At 55.3% G+C, this 22177-nt stretch overlaps 2 protein-coding genes across 5 annotated transcripts; both read right to left on the bottom strand.

The window, feature by feature from the left end:
- Window positions 1-826: 826 nt before the first annotated feature.
- On the bottom strand, window positions 827-1623 carry INAFM1 (InaF motif containing 1). The gene has a single exon (XM_061139699.1). It carries the CDS (start codon window positions 1608-1610, stop codon window positions 1176-1178), a length of 435 nt encoding a protein of 144 aa, XP_060995682.1. The 5' UTR covers window positions 1611-1623; the 3' UTR covers window positions 827-1175.
- A 922-nt stretch (window positions 1624-2545) lies between these two features.
- On the bottom strand, window positions 2546-15426 carry CCDC9 (coiled-coil domain containing 9). 4 transcript variants are annotated; one of them, XM_061139695.1, is made up of 15 exons: window positions 15316-15426; window positions 13548-13621; window positions 13317-13421; window positions 11444-11545; window positions 11012-11260; window positions 9269-9352; window positions 8998-9171; window positions 8273-8454; window positions 6044-6090; window positions 5790-5922; window positions 5249-5339; window positions 4742-5156; window positions 4322-4414; window positions 3249-3298; window positions 2546-2684 (listed from the first exon to the last, which is right to left on the bottom strand). In XM_061139695.1, the coding sequence occupies exons 2-15, from the start codon at window positions 13548-13550 to the stop codon at window positions 2667-2669; spliced, it is 1746 nt and encodes a 581-aa protein (XP_060995678.1). In that variant the 5' UTR covers window positions 13551-13621; window positions 15316-15426; the 3' UTR covers window positions 2546-2666. The 4 variants fall into 4 exon arrangements, with proteins under 4 accessions (XP_060995678.1, XP_060995680.1, XP_060995679.1 ...); XM_061139697.1 differs by lacking the exon at window positions 15316-15426 and adding an exon at window positions 14728-14813; XM_061139696.1 differs by lacking the exon at window positions 15316-15426 and adding an exon at window positions 14406-14554.
- Window positions 15427-22177: the final 6751 nt, after the last annotated feature.

The following is a 22177-nucleotide window of genomic DNA, read 5'->3' as shown; positions in this document are numbered from 1 at the left end:
GGAGGGGAGGTAAACAGATTGATGTTCCTAGCCCGGTACAGATGGACAGCTGTCCCAGTCTGAAGGAGGAGGCTCCACTTCACCGTCCTAAGAAAGTCTCCAGTTCAATGGAGGTGGTGGTCAGACAGGAAATCACTTCCTGCTTGTAGGGTCCTATACCCTGCCCAGGGCTAGACCTTAGTCGTCTGGGTAGGAAAACGGACTCAGCCACCTCTGACTCTCTTAGCAGGACTCAGGTTGCTCTGCCTTGGTTTGCAGGCAACATTGCAGACCAGAGAGGCAGTACTAAGCTTCAAAGGCAGCTGGGTGCTTTGATAACTTCCTCTGATTTTCAAAGGGTACCACCACCCTGTCCACGCTCATCTCTCAGCTCCCAGGAACATGAATTCATGTTCTTCCAGCAGTATCTTGACTTCTCCAGGTGATTTAGCTTACGTGCCGGACACTATAGTTATACAAATCACAATCCCCAGAAGCCCAGTTCTTGCTGAGATCACCCCAACTCTTGTCTCCTGTGCTGTTACCGGAGGCCAGCCCTTTTCTCCCCACCAGAGGTACTTGTCCTCTGCAAGCATGCAAAAACCTGCGAAGCCCTGCACACCGTCTGACCTTCAACTACCTTGTTGCGGATAAACGTCTTTTCCTCACCCCAACCCATAAAATACACGATGGCAACGGAAGAAGAAAATGACCCCCCTCCCAGGAAGGGGAGAACGCACACAGCCCACCCAGGGTGAGAGGCAATGCCCAGATGCCAGGAAGGGCTTGCCTTCACAAACTTGAGAGGGGGGCCCCTCTGCAGACAACACGACAAACACAGCACGAGGCAGCTGGGGCTGGAGTTTATTGCAGGTGGATAGATGCACACGGAGATTCAGGGAGGGAGGAGAGGGGCCGGCTGAGGGCTCCGTGCACAGAACCCTACGGCGGGAGGAGCAGGAGGCAGTGACCAGTATGGGGTCTGCCTGGTGAAGGACCCGGCCTGACGGCGGAGGAGCTGCAAGGAGCGAGGACCAGAGCCGGCTCCCCTTCGTCCCCCATTCTTCAGGATGACGACTCCGCAGACGCTAGACGATGTCATGAAGAGGGAGCCAGACACCAATTCGGGACCGCCGCATCCGCGGAGGGCGCCGGGCTCTCGAAAGCTGGCGGTCCATCTTGGGTGAAAAGGAAGGTTACCCGGGTCCTCGCCCCGCCGCGGCCTCCGGCGTCTTCCCCAGCGTCTGGCGGCTCGGGCGGCGGCGGCTGGGGTCACTGTGGCGGCGGCGGCGGCGGCTGTGCGGCAGCTCGAGCTGGGGTCTCGGCCCGCCAGGGGCTCCCAGGAGGCAAGAGACCGAGGCGGCGGCGGGCGCCGGGGCAGGCAGCGCACCCGCGCGGGCGCCGCACGGAGAGGACTGCGCGCTGGGCGGCGGGCCGGCTGGAGCTGCAGGGGGCCGCGTGGGAACCCAAATGAGACCGTAGTAGACAGCGAGCAGCACGGCAGCCAACGAGACGCAAAGAAAGTAGGCGCAGACGGGGGCTAGGCGCAGCCAACGGCCCCGCGGGCCCTCGCTCAGCCCTGCGCCACCCGGGCTCTCGCCGCCGCCGCCCACGCAGCTCGTGCCCCGCATCCCCGCAGCCCACTCGGCCCGGAGCCACAGCCCGCACAGGCCCCGCCCCCTCGGCCCGCCCCCTCCGGAGGACCGCCTCCGCGCTTAACTCTCCACGTCCAACCCCGCCCCCGCCAGCGTGGCCACGGCCCCGCGTGGGCGGGCCTCCTCCGGGTTCTAACTCTCCCCCGCCCTACCACGCCCCCGCCAGCGTGGGCACGCCCCCCGAATGGGCGGGCCTCTTCCGCGCTCTAGGCCCGCCCCCTCCTCAGCCTCCGGCCAAACACTAGCAAGCTAAGGCTTAACCACAGCGTTCTGACCCCGCCCCAAGCATGCAATACCTCGCTTTTTCTCAAATGTTGGTCTCTGCCCAGCCGACTCCAACCAGGCTTCGGTGTTACGCCCGCCCCGGAGCTTACCTCCGCTCTCTTCTTCTCTCCTCCTCCCCGCGCCCTACCCATCCCCTTTCGGAACTCAGACTTCTCCCCTGCATCTAGCTCCGCCGCTCCCTTGCCAAGCTCAGGCCTTTTAAGTCCTGCCCCAGTTGTAGTTTGCCTTTAGCATTCGATTCCACCGTCTTCTCCCCCTACCCTCATCTGTCTTCAATCCAGATTCTGCTTCTTTTCTCCTCCTCACTCCACTAGTTTGAGCACCCCATTCTAAACCAAGCTCTCTGCCGCTGGCTGCGCCCAACACCGGCGTTAGGGATTCCCATCTAAATACGCTCTGTGGTTCCACCTCACTTCCTAACACCTTTCCTTGTTTTTAACTCCATTACAATGCGGGCCCCAAACATCCGAACCACGCCCTTCGTTGGACGCGCCTCTTCCTTCCTTCCATATTTTGTGTCTTCAAGTCTAAACTCAGACCCCGAAGCTCCAGCTCCGCCCCACACCCCAGTCACGCCCCCTCCCCATCTCCTCCCCCACCACCCTCAATTTCTCCCTCTCTAAAACCATGGGGTCCAAAGCGGGCTCCAGGGAGGATAGAGCACAGCTCGGAGATCCAGACTAAACCCCTCCTGCCGCCCCCTCCCCATCAAGGCGGGCAAGCGTCAGTCCCCTCCCAGCAGCGTCTTCAGGAATTCGGGGAGGCCTGTGGGGGGGGGAGGGAAGATGTATCAGGGGGGTGGAGGAAAAGCGAGCCCCTTCCTCCCGCCTCTGCCGCCACGGACAAGCCCGCCAAGCACCGCAACCCAGCCTGCCCCCGCCAGAAACACAGTTCAAAGGTTAGCGGAAGCACTGCGTTTAATAGGGACCAGGCTGGCGGCCGGGGAAATCAGGTCCTTCAAGAGTCACCGGTTATTAAGCCATGCCCCAGATATAAGCTCCTGGAGGCGGAAAACGGCCCGGGGAACTGGCACCTACACCCCCATGGCCTCCGAAAGTGGGTAACTAGGGGGTGTCTCAGCCACCCTGGTGTCACTGCGCCCCCTATTTGTGAGACTGGACTATTGCCCTGGCCCCACCCGGTTCACTATCCCTGGCTCCTCCCCCCGCCCTTACATTTAACCCTCTCCTGGCTGGAGTGGCGGAAGCAGAGGGCAGAGGAGCGAGGCGGCGGAAGGTTAGTGCAGAGCACGGAGGCCGCAGTCGGCGGGCGCGGTCAGCGGGCGGCCCCCGGTGGTGAAGCGGCCGCCACCACTTTGCAGAAACGCACCCTCTGGAAGTCGGCGATCTCTGCCGTCTCTTGGCCCTCGGGGTCCGCCTCTGCGAAGAGAACGGGCGGTCATCTGAGGGCAACAGTAACCCCGCCCCCCACCGCCGGCCCCGGGACACCCTAGCCCCGCCTCTCCACCCCACCAAGCCTGGCTGCCACCCACCCTGCGTTAAGCGGTTTACGAGTCTCAGGCTCCTTTAATCCTCGGAGAGGATCTACGCAGACACACACCCCCAACCCCGCAACAGAACCCTGTTTAAAATCGAATACATAATTTGATACAGCGAGATCGCAGTCACGTGACCCAAAGACAAAGCTCTCCGGGTACCCCGACCTCAGCCGCCATCCTAACCTCTGTCCTCTCCCATCCCAGCCTCACCCCACGGACATAAGCCAACCTCTAGGAAGCCTGCCCTACAGGATCTACCTCCACTTCCCTTGCTCACCTCCTGAGTCCTAACCAGACCTTCCTTGGCAATGCCCCCAAGTCCTAACTCCTACTCCTTGGGGAGGTCGGAGGTCCACAACCCGGCTTCCGCCTGGCGGAGGTGGAGACTGGGTTCGCGTGTTGCTCCAGGTCCGCTAGACGCCAGTTTTTACCCCGATATTTTATGTATTTCTATTCTAATTTACCCCATTTACTAATTTACACCTCAAAATTGTAATCACGCCCACGGCTAGATCCATTACTCCTCCCCGGCTCTTTATTTTTGACCGATTTGTATTTCAAATCCTGCTCTAAGCTCCTCCCTATCAATTTAACCCACCCCCTTGTTTCTAGATTACAGAACCCCTGGGGTGGCCCTCTACCTCCTAATCCCACCCTGGCTCCACCCCCTCACCCCCAAACGCCTCTGGTAAGTCCTCCCTGTAGCTCCACCCCCTTGACCCTGGATTCGTTCCCACCCAACAGCCTAGCCCCGCCCCCCTCACCCCATCCCGGGACCGGCAGCTACCCCACACCTATAATGGAGACGTATCCACTCCATTCTACTGCCCCCAAACCGTCCTCCCCTCAACCCAAGAGGAAGCGGAAGGAAGGCCACCTCCACCACCCCAGCCACTCCCCCAACCTGGAGCTGCCTCAGACCCCTCCTCTTCAGCTTTCTGGGTTCCTGGGGCGCTGGGCCCACTCTCCAAGGAGGCAGGGGCTGGCTGGTCACCTCCTGGGGAAGGGGGAGGCCCAGTCAAGCCCATTCTCCTCCAAATACCCACCCGCGCCCCCCAAGACAGAAGGCTCTGAGGGAGTGAGGAGGTTTAAGGACACACGTGGGAAGTGTCATTTGAGGAAGTGATCTCTTTATTGGGGAGGGCGCTCTGAATGGCTCAGGGCAGGGCAGGATCTGGGGGTGGGCCTTCTAGAGACAGGCATGGACCGTCCTCCCTAGCCACCAGGGCACAGAGGGTCCCTGGGTCCTGAGGGTCCCCCATGCACCCCTTGAGCACACACACAAGCAGCCAGCTTCATGCATTTTCAAACGGCCAGGCCTCACCCGGAGAGACAGCATCTGCTGGGTGGGCAGTCCGGGGAGAATTCAGCTCCATCTCTTCACCCCAGTCGGACACAGGCTGATGGCCCCCGGGGGGCGAGAAGGGGCTGGAAGGCGTGACGGGGGTCTGGGGGAGCGGCAGGGGCTCTTCCGGCCTGGTGGGCTCTTTGTCACCGTGTTCCCTGGTGGGGCTCCCACTGGGCTCAGCCTCCTCGGGTTGGTGATCTCCAGCTGGCTCTTCTTCCTCATCATCAGCCTCCTCTTCTTCCTCTATCTCCTCGTCATCCTCACTCACATCTTCCCACTCCTCATCTTCTCCGTCCTCCCCCTCATCCAAGCCCTCCTCGCCCTCATCGCCTTCGCCCTCCTCGCCCTCATCCTCAGGAGGCTGATGGGCAGGGGCCGGGGTCTCAGGCAGCTGTGAGGAACACAAGGCAGGTCAGGGAGAGGCTGCAGGCCCCAGGCACCCCCACGCCGTGCTGCCTGCCAGGAGCGGACAGCCTGCCCTACCTGCGTGGGCGCCTCCTTGGGGGGAGCAGGTTGCGGGGGCTCGGGAGCTACGGACACGGCCTCCTTCGTCTCCCAGCGGTCATCGTGGTCACTGGAGGGGACAGAGGAAAGGAATAAAGCCCAGATGGACAGGAGGAAGGGGCTTCCCACCTCAGGCTCCTCCCCAGACACAGAGCTGCAAAATTCAACAGGTGGAGAGAGCGGGTCTTCAGGATTTCCAGACAAGGAACCGGCAGGCTAGAGCACCGAGGAGGAAACAGGGCATGTGTCCTGGGTGTCGGAGGTGGCCAGGTAGAGAGGGGCCAGGTGGGCAGAAGAGATGGGTGGGAGGGGTGAAGGGGACAGATGAGGGTAAAGCAACAGCCAGGCCCCGACGCCCCCAAAACCAAGTGCCTGACCCACAGGGAGACAAGTGCCCGAGAGACAGATAGGGAAAGAAAGGACAGAAACATCCCCCAAACACACAAGCCAGAAAACCACCAGGGGTAGAGCCACACAGTCCCGCTGGGCTGTGCATGTGCAAGGGGAAGGGGGCCCCCACCTGTAGGCACGGGAGGCTGCCTTAGGCTGGGGTCGGCTGCTCTTCTTCTTTCTGCGGCTGACCTCAGTTCTGTGCTGGGACAGGAACTCCCTGAAAGTGGGCGGCTTGGGGGGCCGGGCCCAAGCCTGGTCATCTGCGACAAAACCCAGGGGAAGTCGGGGGTGGAGGACACGGTACAAGCTACCCCTATCCCACCCTGCCCCAACACCCTGGCCCAGCCAGCTGCCTCACCCCACCCAAGAACTCCCACTCACCATAGCGGTGGGATGGTTCTAGGGCCACAGCTGGGCCATCCTTGAACCTGGGGAAAGAGAAAGGGGTGAGCAGGCAGCTGGTGGCAGAGAGAGAACAGGTAGGGCGGGAAGAGTCGTCGGGGGAGGTGCGGGCCACGGTTAGAAATCAAGATCACAGATGGCAAGGTCCTCAACCCCAATGGGGGAATGTCAGTGATTAAAGCACAGGGTCAGGTGAAAGACAAGAGGCAAATGTGACACGGCGGTACAAACGCAGAAAGAAAATGATCACTGTTTGACAGCAATTCCCCACCTCAACAAAATGTGAGTACAACATCCCCAGCTTCCTGTCCAGCCGCATCTCCCACCACTCTCTCTCACCTCCCGAGCTTAGCGAGTTCTCCTACCACATAGAGCTCCTGCCTCATGGCCTTTGCACATGCTACTCCTGGGGCTTGCTTTCTCCGATCTCTCCGGGGCCCGCTCCATTACCTCCTTCAGGCCTCAGCTCAGAGACCTTCCTAAACTTTCCAATCACATATTATTACATACATTGTGTTGCATGCTAAGTTGCTTCAGTCATGTCCAACTCTTTGTGACCCCATGGACTGTAGCCCACCAGGCTCCTCTGTCCATGGGATTCTCCAGGCAAGAATACTGGAGTGGGTTGCCATGCCCTCCTCCAGGGGATCTTCCTGACCCAGGGACTGAATCTTCATCTCTTACGTCTCCTGCATTGACAGGCGGGTTCTTTACCACTAGCCGCCTGGGAAGCCCAATTACATACATTATTTAGGTCTAAAACAGTAGCCTCCAACCCTCTCCACACTCCGCTTCATTATTCTTCAGCGGCTGACATTAGCTCTATTCACTGCACAATCTGCTCTATTCAATGCAAACGTGAGACTTGCTGCAGGCTGCTGTGGGGACGAAAGAGGAAAATAATTACTTTCTCAGTCTTAAGCCTAAGAATATCTCCGCAAAAGCTCACCTGCCTCCCCCCTTAGAAAGATCAGCTACAGTATCTGTGCAAAATGTTTCTCATGCTGGCAGAGGCTTAGCTCACAATCCAAAAATAAATGCTCCAACCTCCAGGCACATAGACAAGATCCTCTTTCTTTAGCCAGCGCTGTGGCAAAGGATAGAGAATGATGAAAAAACGACAGCTGTCCATCTTAAGACTGCTGTTCAGCAGCTCTTCCAGAATCTTCTCCACCTTTGCTATGGCAGTTAGCCCTCCTGTGGATGATGCCTTCGCTTTAAGTTTGACTAATGGGATGTTTCCTGGGACCCAAAAGGCGACAAAGTCAGACCTGAGAATAATAATTCCACAGGGATAAGGTGCTTGGGTAGGTGGCGGACACAGGGTAGAGGGATGAAGGGAGGATGCCAAGGGGTCATCGCTGTAATTCTTCATGCCCTCCTTGCATGAGAACTCACATCCGCACCCTTGGCCACAGAGCCGCTGCAGTACTACCCACAAGAGTGGGCAGAGTTTAACTTCCTGCCGCAGCAAGGTGGGGTCTGCTGGCTAACAGAATGAGAATGTGTGTCACTGTCCCTCCTGCACATCTGCCAACACTACGGCCAGTGCTTCCTCCAGTAGCCCCTTCCCTCAGCGCAAACCCCAGAATACACACATCCCGGGTGGAAGTGAGTTCAACCCCAGCGGGACCCACAGCTTCCAGTCCAACCTGAATCAGCCCAACTTAGAAGACCCGTAAACACGAGAGAAAGAAATGTTTCTGGACTTCCCTGGCCATCCAGTGGTAAAGAATCCACCTTCCAGGGCAGAGGATTTGGGTTCAATCCCTGGTCGGGCAACTAAGATTAGGATCTACAAGCCTTGGAGCAACTAAGCCTGCACACCACAAGAACTGAGCCCAGGCACCCTGGAGCCTGCGGGTCACAATGAAGAGTCCGCACACCGTAACCAAGTCCCGACGCAGCCAATACATAAATAAATAAACGGTTGTAAAAAAAGTATGGCTGAGGCCTTTTGCTGATCACCTGAAATTACCACATTTGTTGTTATACTGGCTATACCCCAATACAAAATGCTTTTGTTGTTTAAAAAAAAAAGGAAAAAGAAACGCTTTTCTGTGCCCCTGAGACTGGGTGGTGGTTATGCAGTGTTACCTAGCTCCTGCTAACTGATACACAGGATGAGAAACCCGAGAGAGGCCAAGGAGTCAGAAGTCAGAGCCAAGGTCGAGGAGCCCCACAGGGGCGGGCAGGGCGGAGACTCACATGCCATCAGTCTTCTCAGCATCCCACTCCCGCCGCCACTGGCCGGTGGGCTTGCGGTGCCTCTGCAGACGCTCCTGGTCAATCTTCTCCCGCTCCTGCTTCCAGCGCAGGTACTCGGACCGCTCTCGGCCGGTCATGGAGAGCGTCATGTCCCCGGTGCCGCCCAGGCCGGCCCGGCGGCCCTGCCCCCAACAGATGGGCAATCAGGGCTCCGCCCACCTCTCTCCCCGCTGCACCCCCTCCCTGAGGCCTCCAAAGCTCCTAGGTAGAGCCCCTGGCTCAAGGTCACAGGAGGAGGTGACAGGGTGGAGATGAAAGCCGTATCTGCTCACATGCCACCTCAGAGAGGCCACCCCAGACCCTTCTCTATTCTCCTTGCCCTCACCTGGCTGGGCTGCAGCCATCTTCCCAACATTCAGCATTATCTGACATCTTATTACATGGCCACTGATTTAGCCCCACCACCTAAAACAGCAGCTAGCCCCGGGCAGGTACCCAGTAAACATCAGTAACGTTAGTAAGGAGGAAAGTCACACCCACATACATCATAAAGCTACAAACAGAAAGCAGTATGGCTCTGGCGCAAACATCAACTGGAGGGAAGCCTGAGCGGTAGAGCGGCAGCCTCTCCCTGCTCCGTGCCCGGCGCTCGACACAGATCCCTCCCCACGGAACCCAGAGACTGGCCGCTGGGCGGTAGTCGTGGCCAGGCCGCCCGCACCCACCTGCCGCTCCTGCTCAAGGCCGTAGCGCACCCGCTCGAAGTCAGGGCCCCCCCAGTTCCGCCCATGCCGGCGGCTGCCTTCCCGGCGGTCCCGCTCAGGCTCCTCTAGGGGCCCACTGCGTCGCCGGGGATCGTCCAGGAAGTTCCGCACCGGGTTGGGCTCCAACACACCTTCCTGCGGGCATGTGGAGTTGGTTGCGGGTGGGGGTGTTGGAGCACTCCCCCGACCCGGCGGCTCCGCCCCGCCGCCAGGGGGCACCCGTGGCACTGACCCGCTGGTTGCGCTCATACTCTGCAATCTTCTCCATCTCCTCGTTCATCTTCTCAATGTTCTGCTTCCGCCGCTCCTCCCACTCCTTGTTGCAGGGAGGAGAGGAGAGAGAGAGACAGAGCCTCAGAAAGAGCCCCTCAATCCGAGCGTTTGTCACCATCTGAGGCTCTCTCCTTAGACCTGTTATGCAAGGCAGCCTCTGGCTGGCACCTGGACACTGGCTCTCTGCACATCCTGTCAACAGTTAACCAGTAAGCGGAGCTCCACGTGCCTAGACTTTTTCTGCATTACAGTGTATGATGAACACCCAATTTCCTTCTAGGGTCTGGAATCTGGGTGTGTACTGTAGGCAGAGGGGACCTATGTGACCTGCCTCGGATAAGAAGCCTGGGCACTAGCTCTCTAACGAGTCCCCAGTAGATGAACTTTGACATATGTTGTCAGTGAAGAACAATTAAGTGCAGCCTACGTGTCTCTGGGCTTCCCTAGTAGCTCAGTGGTGAAGAATCCGCCTGCCAATACAGGAGACACAGGTTTGATCCCTGGGTGGGGAAGATCCCCTGGAGTAGGAAATGGCAACCCACTCCAGTATTCTTGCCTGGAAAATCCCATGGACAGAGGAGCCTGGCCGGCTTCAGCCCACGGGGATGCAGAGTCGGACACATCTTAGTGACTAAACAACAATTTGTGTCTCCACTGGACGTGGAGTCTAGGAAGCTAGCGCCTGGTATCCTCCAGGCTCTGGCTCATGGGCCCTTTCCCTTTACTGATTTTGCTCTGTACTCTTTCCCTGTAATAAATCTCAGTTGTTAATCCTTCTGGCAAAATGCTGAGCCTGGGAGAGGGGTTGGGGACCCCTGCGATGGCTGCCACAGTAAAAACTTGACAGATGGCCAGGTGACCCCCACGATTCATTCTCCTCCCTTTCCTAGGTAACAATATCCCCCCCTCCCCCTCCCCAGGTGACAGAATTTTAGATGAGCAGGTGCCCAAGATGCTGGGAACATTTGCATTTCCAAGACTCAGCATACAAGAGAGAAATAAACTTCCATTTGATTAATGCCATGGCACTTTGGGTTCTTTCTAAACATCCTTAATAAGAAACCTACATTGAGCGCTTAATCTGAGGATTTCTATGCCTGATGTCACACGATGCTTATGAAAACCCTGATTTTCATTCCCGTTTAAGAGTGAGAACCTGGAATCTCCTAGAGGGGAAGTGAACTGCCCAAGGACAGGGAACTCATAGAAAGTTGTCCCCTAAGCCACCAGGCTGGGCAACTTTCCCACTCTGCTAATCTGTGTGGTGGGGTGCTGAGAGCAGCTACGGTAAGAACCTCACCACTCCCTACCAACTAATTCAGGGAATGACAGAGAGCGAGAACATGTGCGCACGCGCACACTAATGACGAAAGCACGGGCGCATGCGCGCTGGGCAGACCCGACGAGATAGCACCAGAAAGAGACAAAGGGAAGGGAAGGCAGATGCCACAAGCACCCAGCAGAGCGCAAAATAGGAGTCAGAGAGAGAGACAGGGAGAGCACCCACAGCGCTGGTCTGGGGGAGAGAGGAAGAAAGGGAAGGGGTGAAAAAGAGCCGGAGCGAGGGTCCAAAAAAGAGAGAGACAGTGAAAGACGAATAAAGGAGAAAATCCATTTGAGAGCAGAAACAGAAAGAGCAACAGGACAACACTGAGTCTCCCAACGGACTTCAGGCAGACTTCAGCCCCCTCTCAGCTCCTACCTTGGATTTGCGGTCGGCAGTCGAGGCATCGCCACCTCCAGAGAGACGAGGGGACCCCCTGCCCCGACCCCTCCGGCCGCGGCCCCCAGCACCTCCCCGAGGCTGCTCCCCGGGACTGTCTTCCCAGCTGCGGGATGTCCGGCCCATGCCTGCCCGGCCTCCGTGCTGAGGGGGGATCCGGCCTCCCTTGCTGACCCCTGGAGGCCGAGGGGTCCCTGGAGACCTCCGAGAGGGACCCAGGTTCCTCTCCTGGAAAGGGGAGAGGGGGGGAAAGGACAGTCACTGAGGCAGGGAGACCAGGACACCCCAGGCCCAGACGGCGGCTGCCAGGATGGAGGCCCCCGTAGGCCTGGGGCAGCTGAGAAAGCTCTTAGGTCTCAACTCTCACCCCCTCCCAGTCCTCCTGAGTCCCCACCCTGGAGTGGAGCTCACCGTTTCCACCGCCACATTCTCCTTCTCCACCGAGCGGCCCTTCCGGGGAGCGGTCACTGCTACTCCCTCCAGTTCAGCTTTTTTCCGGTCCTCCTCAATCTCCTAGGAGATCAGAGATAGCGGGCATCAGGGGTCCTGTGTACCAGCCAGATTTCGACAGTCCCCTGAATATCTCCAAGTCTGCCCCAGCACAGACCTCTGTCTGGAGCTCTAGACAAGAAAGCCGGTCACCTCTTCCCTCTAACCGCCCCAGGCTGTTCCCCTGCTCAGACCCTCTGAGCCAGAGTCAAAGGCTCCCCCACAGCCAATGGGGCTCCACAGGGTGTGGTCTCATTACCATCTCATCCTCATCTCCCACTCCTCTCCTCTCCCTCACTGTGATCCTCGCACTGTGCCTGGAACATACCAGGTTCAAACCTGCCTTAGGGCCTTTGCACCTGCTGTTTCCTCTGCCAGGAATGCCCCTCCTCCATAGAGTCTCCAGTCCCTCACCTCCTGCAGGTCTCTGCTCAAAAGTTCCCTTCTCAGGAAGGCCTTCCCTGACCAGCTCACCTGCCATTCTCCACACGCCCCCACCCCGCCACCCCATCCCCTTCACAACATGACATTATGTCTATTTTGCTTCTTATCTGGCTCCTCCCCATAACAGAATCTACTCCAGGTCACAGATATCTGTCTGTTTTGTTCACTGATGTATACCCCAAACCTGGAACACTGCCTGGCACACAACAGAGGATCAATATCCTTTTTTTTTTTTTTTTTAAGTGAATGAATGCATGAAGAATGAATAAATGAAACCTACTCCTCCTCCTATCTCAGGGACAGCCCCACCACCTACTCTGTCACCTGTGACGAGCACCTGGGCCTCATCTTGGACCCTCTCCTCACCTCCTGCCACCGCCCATCCGTCACTGAGTCCCTCCCAACAGCCCTGCCCCAGGCCAAGCACCTCCTCTCCATACACGCCCCCCCCACCCGTCACCCCCCGCTGAAGTCCCTGCCCCAGTTTCCTCCTTGTCTCGAGTGTCCTCTCCTCCCATCTACCACCACAGAGCAACCAAAGGAGTCTTCCTACATATCTATTCTGACCTGGCCCCACTTCCACTCAAAGCCCTCGATGGCTCCCCAGTGTCCTTAGGAAAAAGTCCAAACTCGTAGCCTTATGGCCTTCTGGGCCCTGTGTGGCCGGGCCCCAGCTGGTCTCTCCAGGTCAATATCCTCCAACTGACCCTCCAACTTTAAGCTCCAGGTTTTCACACAGACTGTCCCCTGTGTGTGATGTGTGTTCTGCTCTCCTTTTCGACTAGCTGGGACTTCCCTGGTGGTCTAATGGTTAGGACTCCATGCTCCGCTTCCATGGGCCTGGGTTCAGTCCCTAGTCTGGAAACTAAGACCCCCCACAAGACATGCTGTGCAGCCAAAAAATAAAAGACTGGCTAACATCTACTCACCTTTCGGGTCTCAGAATCCCCTTATCCAGGAAGTCCTCCTTAATATCCCCCAGGCTGGGTGAAGAGCCCCACCTGGGCTCTCACAGAACCCTGCCCTCCTCCATCCCAGGGTGGCTCACTCTGGCTCATCACAGACTGAAGCCATGGCTGGGCCCCTACTGGCCTGTGAGCCCCGGAAAGGCAGACCAGGGGCCCCTCCATCCCCGCCGCCGCCACAGTGCCACTGAGCAATGGGCCCTGGTGAATATTTGTGAACGAACAAACGAATGATGGAATGAAAGGAGGAATCCCAGGCTAAGTCCCTCAGCTTTTACCCTGACAGTGATGAGGAGTCATGAAAAGGTTTTAAGGAAGGGAGAGGTGAGGGAAACTCACTGCGGGGAGGAGAGGGGATGGGGTCTCCCAGGGCGGGGCTAGGGCACCTGGTAGCGCCGGATGAGGGCCTCATTCTTCCGCCGAAGAGCCTCGATCCTCTTGTCCAACTCAGCATCCTTCTCCTCCTTCGATTTCAGATCCAGTGTGGCTGACTGAGAGGGCGGGCAGATAAGAGGCTGAAAACCTTCACCCGCCCCAGAGTCTGCGAGTCAGGAACCTCTTCTCCCAAGCCCCCTGCCCCAAGGCTCAGATCTCAGAGACCCTACTTTTCTTCTCACCATTCCACTGGCAGGGTGGGCCCTGGGTCCCAGCAAACCTCCCCTGCGGAATCTGGACACAGCACTGGGGGCTCCTGAGGGCAGAGAGAACAAAAGGACTAAGGTCAATGGCTCCACTCAGTCTCTCCCTCTCCCAGACTGGGGGCTCCTCAAATGCACACACACACCCTTCACTCCAAGAGAACTGTTGCCCTCACACACACACAAACCCCCTTCACTCCAAGGAACACACACACACACACACACCCTCTTCACTCCAAGGGACACACACACACCCTTCATTCCAAGGGAAACACACCCTTCATTCCAAGGGAAACACACACACACACACCCTTCACTCCAAGGGAATTCTCGCCCTCACTCCCAGCCCCTCTTCTTGAAGCCCCTCTTCTAGCCCACCCCCTACCAGGAAAAGTTTAGACTCAGTCCTCTCCAGAAGGTTTTGGACCCATCCATTTCCTATGTAAACAATGTAGTCACACAAACCCTGGGAAAGTCCTGGGCCTGCCCCACCCTTAGGGAAACATCCCACACTGCTCCCTTCAAAACGAAAATCCTAGTTCAGTCTCCACGCCCCTGTGTTGGAAGTTTAAAACCCAGGCCTCTACCCCAAGAGAGCCTTAGGAAGAGCCTCTCCCACGACCTGCCACAAGAAAGCCTGACTCGCTGTGCCCAACCTGGTGCTGCTCACATCCCGCTTAACAGTCTACACCTGACTCTTCCCCAGGAACTTCAGCGACGTCTTATAACCCTACATTCAAAAATTAGTCGGACCCCCATTCCTATTCGCTGCCCCTACCCTCAGGGATATTAAAACCCCGCCCCCCCAGCACCCCCCAAAAGACTCCTCCAACAGACCCAGGACCTCCTGGCGAGGCTTCCCAGGTCTGGTTCGGCCTCCCGGGTGAATACCCTCCCGGCCCAGGCGCAGACAAAACTGCCCCGCCCCCACGCGGCTTTCTAGGGAAAAGTTCCAGTCTTCACCCGGTCCCGAACGCCACAGCCCCGCCCCGAAGACAGGCAAACTTTCCGGCCCCGCCTTTCCCGCCAAACCTCCGACCCCGCCCACATGCGCGTCACTAATCCCACCCCCTTCCGGCGTCCGACCGCCCCGGCCAACTTCCTGACCCCGCCCACAGGAGCCCCAGGCAGCAGTGTAAACCCGCCCCCTCCTCCTCACCTTCTGGCACCGGTCCCGCCCCCGGCTCGCCAGCCAACACTCTGGCCCCGCCTCCGATTTGCTGAGCCCAGCCTCTGGTCACGCCCCCTGGCTCCGCCCCCGTCACGTCAGTATCTGGCCCCGTCCCCGGCGCCCCTAAATTCTGGCTCAGCGGCCCGGTTCCTGAGAAACTTTTTGGCTCCGCCCTACCGGCGCGTGGCCCCGCCCTCACCCTCGGGTCAGCCCCTGGCCCCGCCCCTGATTTCCTGGACCCACTTCCAGGACACGCGAAACTTTCCGGCCCCGCCCCTAGTCCGCCGGGTACTATTTGGCCCCGCCCCAGCATAACTTTTTTCGGGCCCGCCCCAGCTGCCCACCAAAGCTCCGGACGCGTCCGGAGCCCGGCCCACCCAGGCCCTGCCCCGCCGACGGCCCGCCCCTTCAGCACCCTTCTAGCTTCCCATGTGGGCGTCCAGTCCCCGCCCCCCGCGGAGTACTCTGACCCCGCCCCCGCGGGCGGCGGGCTACCCGCCAGCGCCCGCTCCCCCCCACGTGGGGCGTCAGGCCCCGCCCTCTCCGGGCGCGCTCCCGGCCCCCTCCCCCGGTCACCTGTCCCGGAGACCCCGCGGCGTCCGCGACTCCGGCTCCGTCGGCCTCCGCGTCTGCAGCTCCCGGGCCACGCGCGTCACTTCCTGCCTGCACCACGTGAAGAGGGGAACTAAAGCGGGTTACTTCCGGTTTTGCAGGCCTGTTTCCGGGAGCCTTAAAGGCGCGGCGCTCCCCACCCAAACACCCCGTCCACCCACCCCTCTCCCCGGGTGGAGGCGGGAGTGGGTTGAGCAAGTGCACAGTGTGTTCTGCAAGCTTGTTCTACTGTCTTCTACCTGAATGACCTCCTTCCAGAGAAAGGAAACACCATCCTTTTTCTGGCCTCTACTTGCGTCTCCTCTTTCTTGGTTCCTATAAGTAGGTGCCAGGCGCTGGACTGACTCCTCGAAGCCTGACCTGCCAGCTTATGCTGGGGAGTGGGCTGGGGCTCCCCCACCCTCCTGCCAGTGAAACCTTACAGTTAGTTATAGGAGCTCACAGTTTCCAACGGAAAGAATCTCTTCATCCTCTGAATCAGCATTGAGTGCCAGCTCTGTACTGGGGGGATAGGCAAGTGGGGATTAAGGTGATAGAACAAGGCAGACCCCATCCCTGGACTCATGAGGGAAGGCACAAGTACATGTGAAATGACAGAAAACAGAACTGTGGGGGATGTCTTCAGAGTGAGACGAGGATAGCGTGAGAGAGGGTGGCTACAGGCAGGGGACACAGCCTGTGCAAAGGCCCTGTGGTGAGTGAACTTGGTGCATTCTAGGGAACTGGAAGATGCTCAGAGGAGGATCTTCAGGGTTTGGCTACAGAGTCAAGAGGGTTACATACATTAAACAAAGCTTAGACATAATTTACCTATTGTTACAAGTGATGATAAATGCTGTGGAACATCCTTACAGGAGGTGATGACGGTTGTAAGTGGGCAGACCATATTTCCTGAGATTGCTGATTAGTTTGTGGTTTAAAACATGGAAAGGGAATATACGTGGCAATCCACTGCCCCTATATGGTTATCATTAACAGCCTTTCAGAGACCTTCTCTACACATCGAGTTTAATTCTTAAAATTCCCCAAGAATTCCTTGGTGGGCCAGTGGGTAGGACTGGGTGCTTTCACTGCTGGGGCCCACGTTCAATCTCTGATCAGGAACTAAGATCCCACAAGCCTCGAGGCACAGCCACAAAAAATAAATAGATAAATAAAAATTTTTCAAATACCTAACCAAAATCGCTGCGTCACCTGCTTCAGTTGTGTATTCAATTGTCATCTCTTCTTAGAGGTCTTCCTTGAAACCGCTCATTTGAAAATTTGACACTGAAAACCTCTCATCCTTTTCTCTTTCAATTTTATTTCTCCATCTTACAGTTCTCCCCCTAAACTACCATGTTTCACTTTCTTCTCTTGTTGTTCAGTCTCTAAGTCATGTCTGACTCTGCAACCCCATGGACTGCAGCACCCCAGGTTTCCCTGTCCTTCACTATCTCCTGGAGTTTGCTGAAACTCATATCCATTGAATCAGTGATGCCATCCAACCATCTCATCCTCTGTCACCTTCTTCTTCTGCCTTCAATCTTTCCCAGCATCAGGGTTTTTTCCAGTGAGTCAGTTCCTCAGGTCAGGTGGCCAAAGAATTGGAGTTTCAGCATCAGGATCAGTCCTTCCAGTGAATACTGAAGGTTGAATTTCCTGTAGGATTGACTCTTTACTGACTTTTTTCTTGCCTATATTGTCTGTGTTATGTCCCCAGTACCTCCAACAGCGCTTCATACATGAGAGTCTCTCAAAACCTATTTGTTTAATGAATGAGTGATTTGGGGGGTGTGGCGGGGCGGAATTTAGGTCTCTGACCAGGAACTGAACCCGACCCTTGGCAGTGAGATTGAGGAGTCCTAACCACTGGACCGCCAGGGAAGTCCCTAACTGAATCTTGGCTAGTACTATTATTTTCTTCCTTGTTTATGAAACAAAACGTATGCACTGAAATTCTGTACCTTGAAGTTAGCTGTGGATGGTTGACCCCCTTTTAAACTGCCATGTGAAATTCTGTCCTACAGATGAGCCATAATTTAGTCCAACTGGTCTCGCGGATGTTCCAGTTGTTTCCAACTGGGGACATTGCCAACAATGCAGCATTGAATTTCTGTAGGCACATAGTTTGATGAGTACATGATCTGTGATCTTGCTCAAAAAAGGACTCCTAATGTCATGATTAGGCTGTTGACTCTGAAGCCAGAAGATCTGGCTTTGAATCCTGGCTCTGTCACTTAGCAACTGTGTGATCCTGGGCAACATGCAAAGGAAACTTCTCTGGCCTTCATCTTCTCCATCTGTAAACGGAGATCATAACACTATCCTACTGTTTGTTGTACAGAATTCAATTGATTCATGAATTAATCGACACCCAGTGCTTGGCCTAAAATATTCTAAGTTCTCAATAAATGGAAACCATTCTCTTGGCTTCTAGGAAGGCAGATTGCTGAATCAGAGGTTAATTCCCATTTTTATTTTCCGGGGGATAAAAATGAGGAGAGGTGGACCCAGGGTATGCAGAGCCTGAAGTTTATACGAAGTTGGAAACCCTTCTGGAAAAAAAAGAGTAGGGAATTCCCTGGTTGTCCAGTGGTTAGGGCTTGGTGCTTTCGCTGCTGGGGCCAGGGTTCGATCCCTAGTCGGTGAATTAAAATCCCACAGCCTTAAAAAAAAAATGTACAAGAATGCAAGGGCACCTCCCAGGGTGTTGGGAGAACCTGTGGAAATGGAGGGACCCAAAGGCTTGCACTTCCTCTGTTTCACAGGAGAGCCACCTCTGATGGTGGCCGCTCAGGAAAGACCTAGTACTGACTTCCACTTTTCCAGGCAGGACAGGAGCGCATAGTCCTCTGGCAGCCTCACGGACAGGGCTATTCCCACTCTTTGATCTTTGCCAATATCATAGCCAAAGAGTCTGTCTCAGTGTAGTTTGAGTGGCCACTCTCTCTCTGATTAAAAAGTGAAATTTCAGGCTTCCCTGGTGGCTCCGTGATAACGAATTCGCCTGCCAATGCCAGACACACAGGTTCGATCCCTGATCCCGGAAGATCCCACACGCCTAGGAGCAACTAAGCCCATGAACCATGACTACTGAAGCCCACGCGCCCTAGAGCCCGTGCTCCGCAACAAGAGAAGCCACTGCAATGAGAAGCCCGCGCTCCACAACTAGAGAGCAGCCCCCGCTCCCCACAACTGAAGAAAAGCCCACACAGCAACGAAGACCCAGCACAGCCAAAAATGAATTAATTATTTTTTAAAAGGGAAACTGAGCACTTTTGGTATGTCTACTGGGGATGAGAAGATGAGATGGAAGAGTGAGCCAGACCTTGAAAATCCCTCCTTGGGACATTCAGCATCTTCATCAGAACTCTGAGCAATGAAGGGAGTTCTTTATCATCTCCACTTTGCAAAGGAGAGCACAGAGGCCCAGTAAGAACTCAAAGGTCTGCTAAGCTACCAGAGCCTGGGTCCCTGCCTGGAGCAAAGCCACAGGTTCAGGCCCCATGTGGTCTTAATCCCTTTGCTCCTCCCAGCCAAAGAGGTGAGTATTCTCACTCCCATTTTATATTTTTATTTAAAAAAATTTTTATTTAGTTTTATTTCTTTTGACTGCACTGCTGGGGCTTGTGGGATCTGAGCTCCATAGCCAGGGATCAAACCCATACCCCCTGCTATAGAAGCTCAGAGTCTTAACCACTGGACCATTAGAGACGTGTCTATTTTTTTTTTAATTTTTAATTGAAGTATAGTTGATGTACAATGTTGTGTTAGCTTCAGGTGAGCAAAGTGATTCAGTTTGTGTATATATGTTGATATATTATAAAGTGGGTGTCCCTGGTGACTCAGATGGTAAAGAATCCACCTGCAATGCAGGAGACCCAGGTTCGATCCCTGGGTCAGGAAGATTCCTTGGAGAAGGGAATGGCAACCTTCCCTTCTGAACACAGGAGCCTGCTGGGCTGCAGCCCATGGGGTCGCACAGAGTTGGACACGACTAAAGCAGCCAAGCATAAGTGCTTATACATACGAGTCCTTTTCCAGACTCTTCCCCATTATAGGTTATTACAGGATACTGATTACAGTTCCCTGAGCCGACAGTAGGCCCCCGTTTATTGCTTTTATGTGGAGCCGTGTGTTCACTCACATTTTAGACATGATGACTCAGCTGATGGTGCTGGCCCCCAGCCATCCAGCTGTTCAGTGGCCCACCTGGAATGTGACCCTGGGGCTGCCTGACCCCAGAGAGACAGTGAGGACAGCAAGGGATATCTTGGCTCTGAGACCAGGTTGTCTAGGTTCAGATCCCTGCCGGGCTACCGCGGTGGGCCACCAGGCGGGGGGTATCGTAGGCTGAACAGTAGTACTCAGTGAGTTGCCAAGTCGTGTCCGACTGCGACCCCATGGACTGGAGCCCGCCAGGCTCCTCTGTCCATGGGATCTCCCAGGCAAGAATACTGGAGCGGTTGCCATTTCCTCCTCCAAGGGATCTTTCCAACCCAGGGATCAAACCTACGTCTCCTGCCCTGCAGGCGGATTCTTTACCACTGAGCCACCAAGGATCTCGTACGCTAAATAGCGGTTTCCAAAGATACCCACCTTCTGATCCCTGCAGCCTGAGAACGTTATGTTTATGTGGCAAAAGGGACTTTGCTGATACGATCAAGTCAAGAACCCTGAGATGGAGAGATAAGCCTGCACCATCCACCGTCGGGGTGGACCCGATGCCAATCACGAGGGTCCTTATAAGAAGGAAGCAGGATCTCCCCTGGTGGTCCCATGGCTCAGAGTCCACGCTTCCAGTGGAGGAGGCCCAGGTTCAATCCTTGGTCAGGGAACTAGATCCCACATGCCACAGGGGGTGACCAAGAAATTAATTACATTTTCCAAAGAAGAGAGAGGGAAGCACAGGAAGATCTGACAAGGAAGAAGGCCACGTGCCAATAAAGCAAGATGCTTCACTGCTCGTACTGAAGAGGGAGGAAGGATCCAGAAGTCAGAGAAGGCACAGACCGCAGCTGGAACAGCAGCTGCAAACGGTCAGTGAGCTGATTCTCTCCTCAAGCCTCGAGAGGAGTGTAGTCTGGCCGACACCTTGATTTTGGCCCAGTGAAATTGATTTTGCATCTCTGACTCCCAGAACGGTAAAAGAATACACCTGTGTTGTTTGATAGTGGCAAGAGGCACTTAGCACTGTGACCAGGAACTTCCCTGGTGGTTCAGGGGCTAAGACTCCACACTCTCAATGCAGGAGACCTGAGTTCGATTATATTTCTGTTACATGTAATACCACTGACCACATAACAGGCCAGCTGATGGTCTATGAACATGTCACAAATGCTTGCTAACTTAATAAATGCTGGAGAGGGTGTGGAGAAAAGGGAACCCTCTTACACTGTTGATGGGAATGCAAACTAGTACAGCCGCTATGGAGAACAGTGTGGAGATTTCTTAAAAAACTGGAAATAGAACTGCTATATGACCCAGCAATCCCACTTCTGGGCATACATACTGAGGAAACCAGATCTGAAAGAGACACGTGCACCCCAATGTTCATCACAGCACTGTTTATAATAGCCAGGACATGGAAGCAACCTAGATGCCCATTAGCAGATGAATGGATAAGGAAGCTGTGGTACATATACACCATGGAATATTACTCAGCCGTTAAAAAGAATTCATTTGAATCAGTTCTAATGAGATGGATGAAACTGGAGCCCATTATACAGAGTGAAGTAAGCCAGAAAGATAAAGAACATTACAGCATACTAACACATATATATGGAATTTAGAAAGATGGTAATGATAACCCTATATGCAAAACAGAAAAAGAGACACAGAAGTACAGAACAGACTTTTGAACTCTGTGGGAGAAGGTGAGGGTGGGATGTTTCGAAAGAACAGCATGTATACTATCTATGGTGAAACAGATCACCAGCCCAGGTGGGATGCATGAGACAAGTGCTCGGGCCTGGTGCACTGGGAAGACCCAGAGGAATCGGGTGGAGAGGGAGGTCGGAGGGGAATCGGGATGGGGAATACGTGTAACTCCATGGCTGATTCATGTCAATGTATGACAAAACCCACTGAAATGTTGTGAAGTAATTAGCCTCCAACTAATAAAAAAAAATTTTTTTTAAATGTTTGCTAACTTATCGATTAAAAGGATACTCTCTTTTCATCTGCGTCACAGTCCTAAAAGGTGGGTGCCTTGTTTATACCCATTTTACAGAAAGAGAAGACAGGCTCAGTGAGGCTTCTCCATCCACTGTGTCACAGCTGCTGAGCGGCTGGGTTGGTGTCGGATAACAAATGACCACAAACAGTGTGACTCCAAATAGCAGACATACATTCTTTCCCAGTTCTGGCGGCCAGAGGTCTGAAATCAGGGCGTCAGTAGAGATGCTTCCTTCTGGAAGCCCTGCTTCTGTCCCAGCCTCTGGAGGCCGCCGGCAAGTCTTCCCCTTGGCTTACAGACACATCACTCCAGTCTCCACTTCAGCCTTCACCAGGCCTGCCTCTCTGGATTTCTCTGTATCTTCTCCTTGTCTGCCTCTTATAAGGACACCAGTCATTGGATTCAGGCCCCACCCTAATCCTGAATGACCTCAGCTTGAGTTCCTGACTTTCACTACAAACCCTTATTCCCAATAAGTTCACATTTTTTTTAATGTATTTATTTTTTGTTATTTTTGACTGCACGGGGTCTTCATTTCTGTGTGCAGGCTTCTCTCTAGGTGAGTGGGGGCTGCTCTCTAGTTGCAGTGCACAGGCTTCTCATCGTGGTGGCTTTTCTTGTTTGCAGAGCACAGGCTCTAGTCGCACGGGCTTCAGTAGTTGTGGT

This window comes from Dama dama, chromosome 4, assembly GCF_033118175.1.
Source record: "Dama dama isolate Ldn47 chromosome 4, ASM3311817v1, whole genome shotgun sequence".
Lineage (NCBI taxonomy): Eukaryota > Metazoa > Chordata > Mammalia > Artiodactyla > Cervidae > Dama > Dama dama.
Note: the sequence above shows the minus strand (reverse complement) of the source record. Positions and strands in the feature narration are given on the sequence as shown.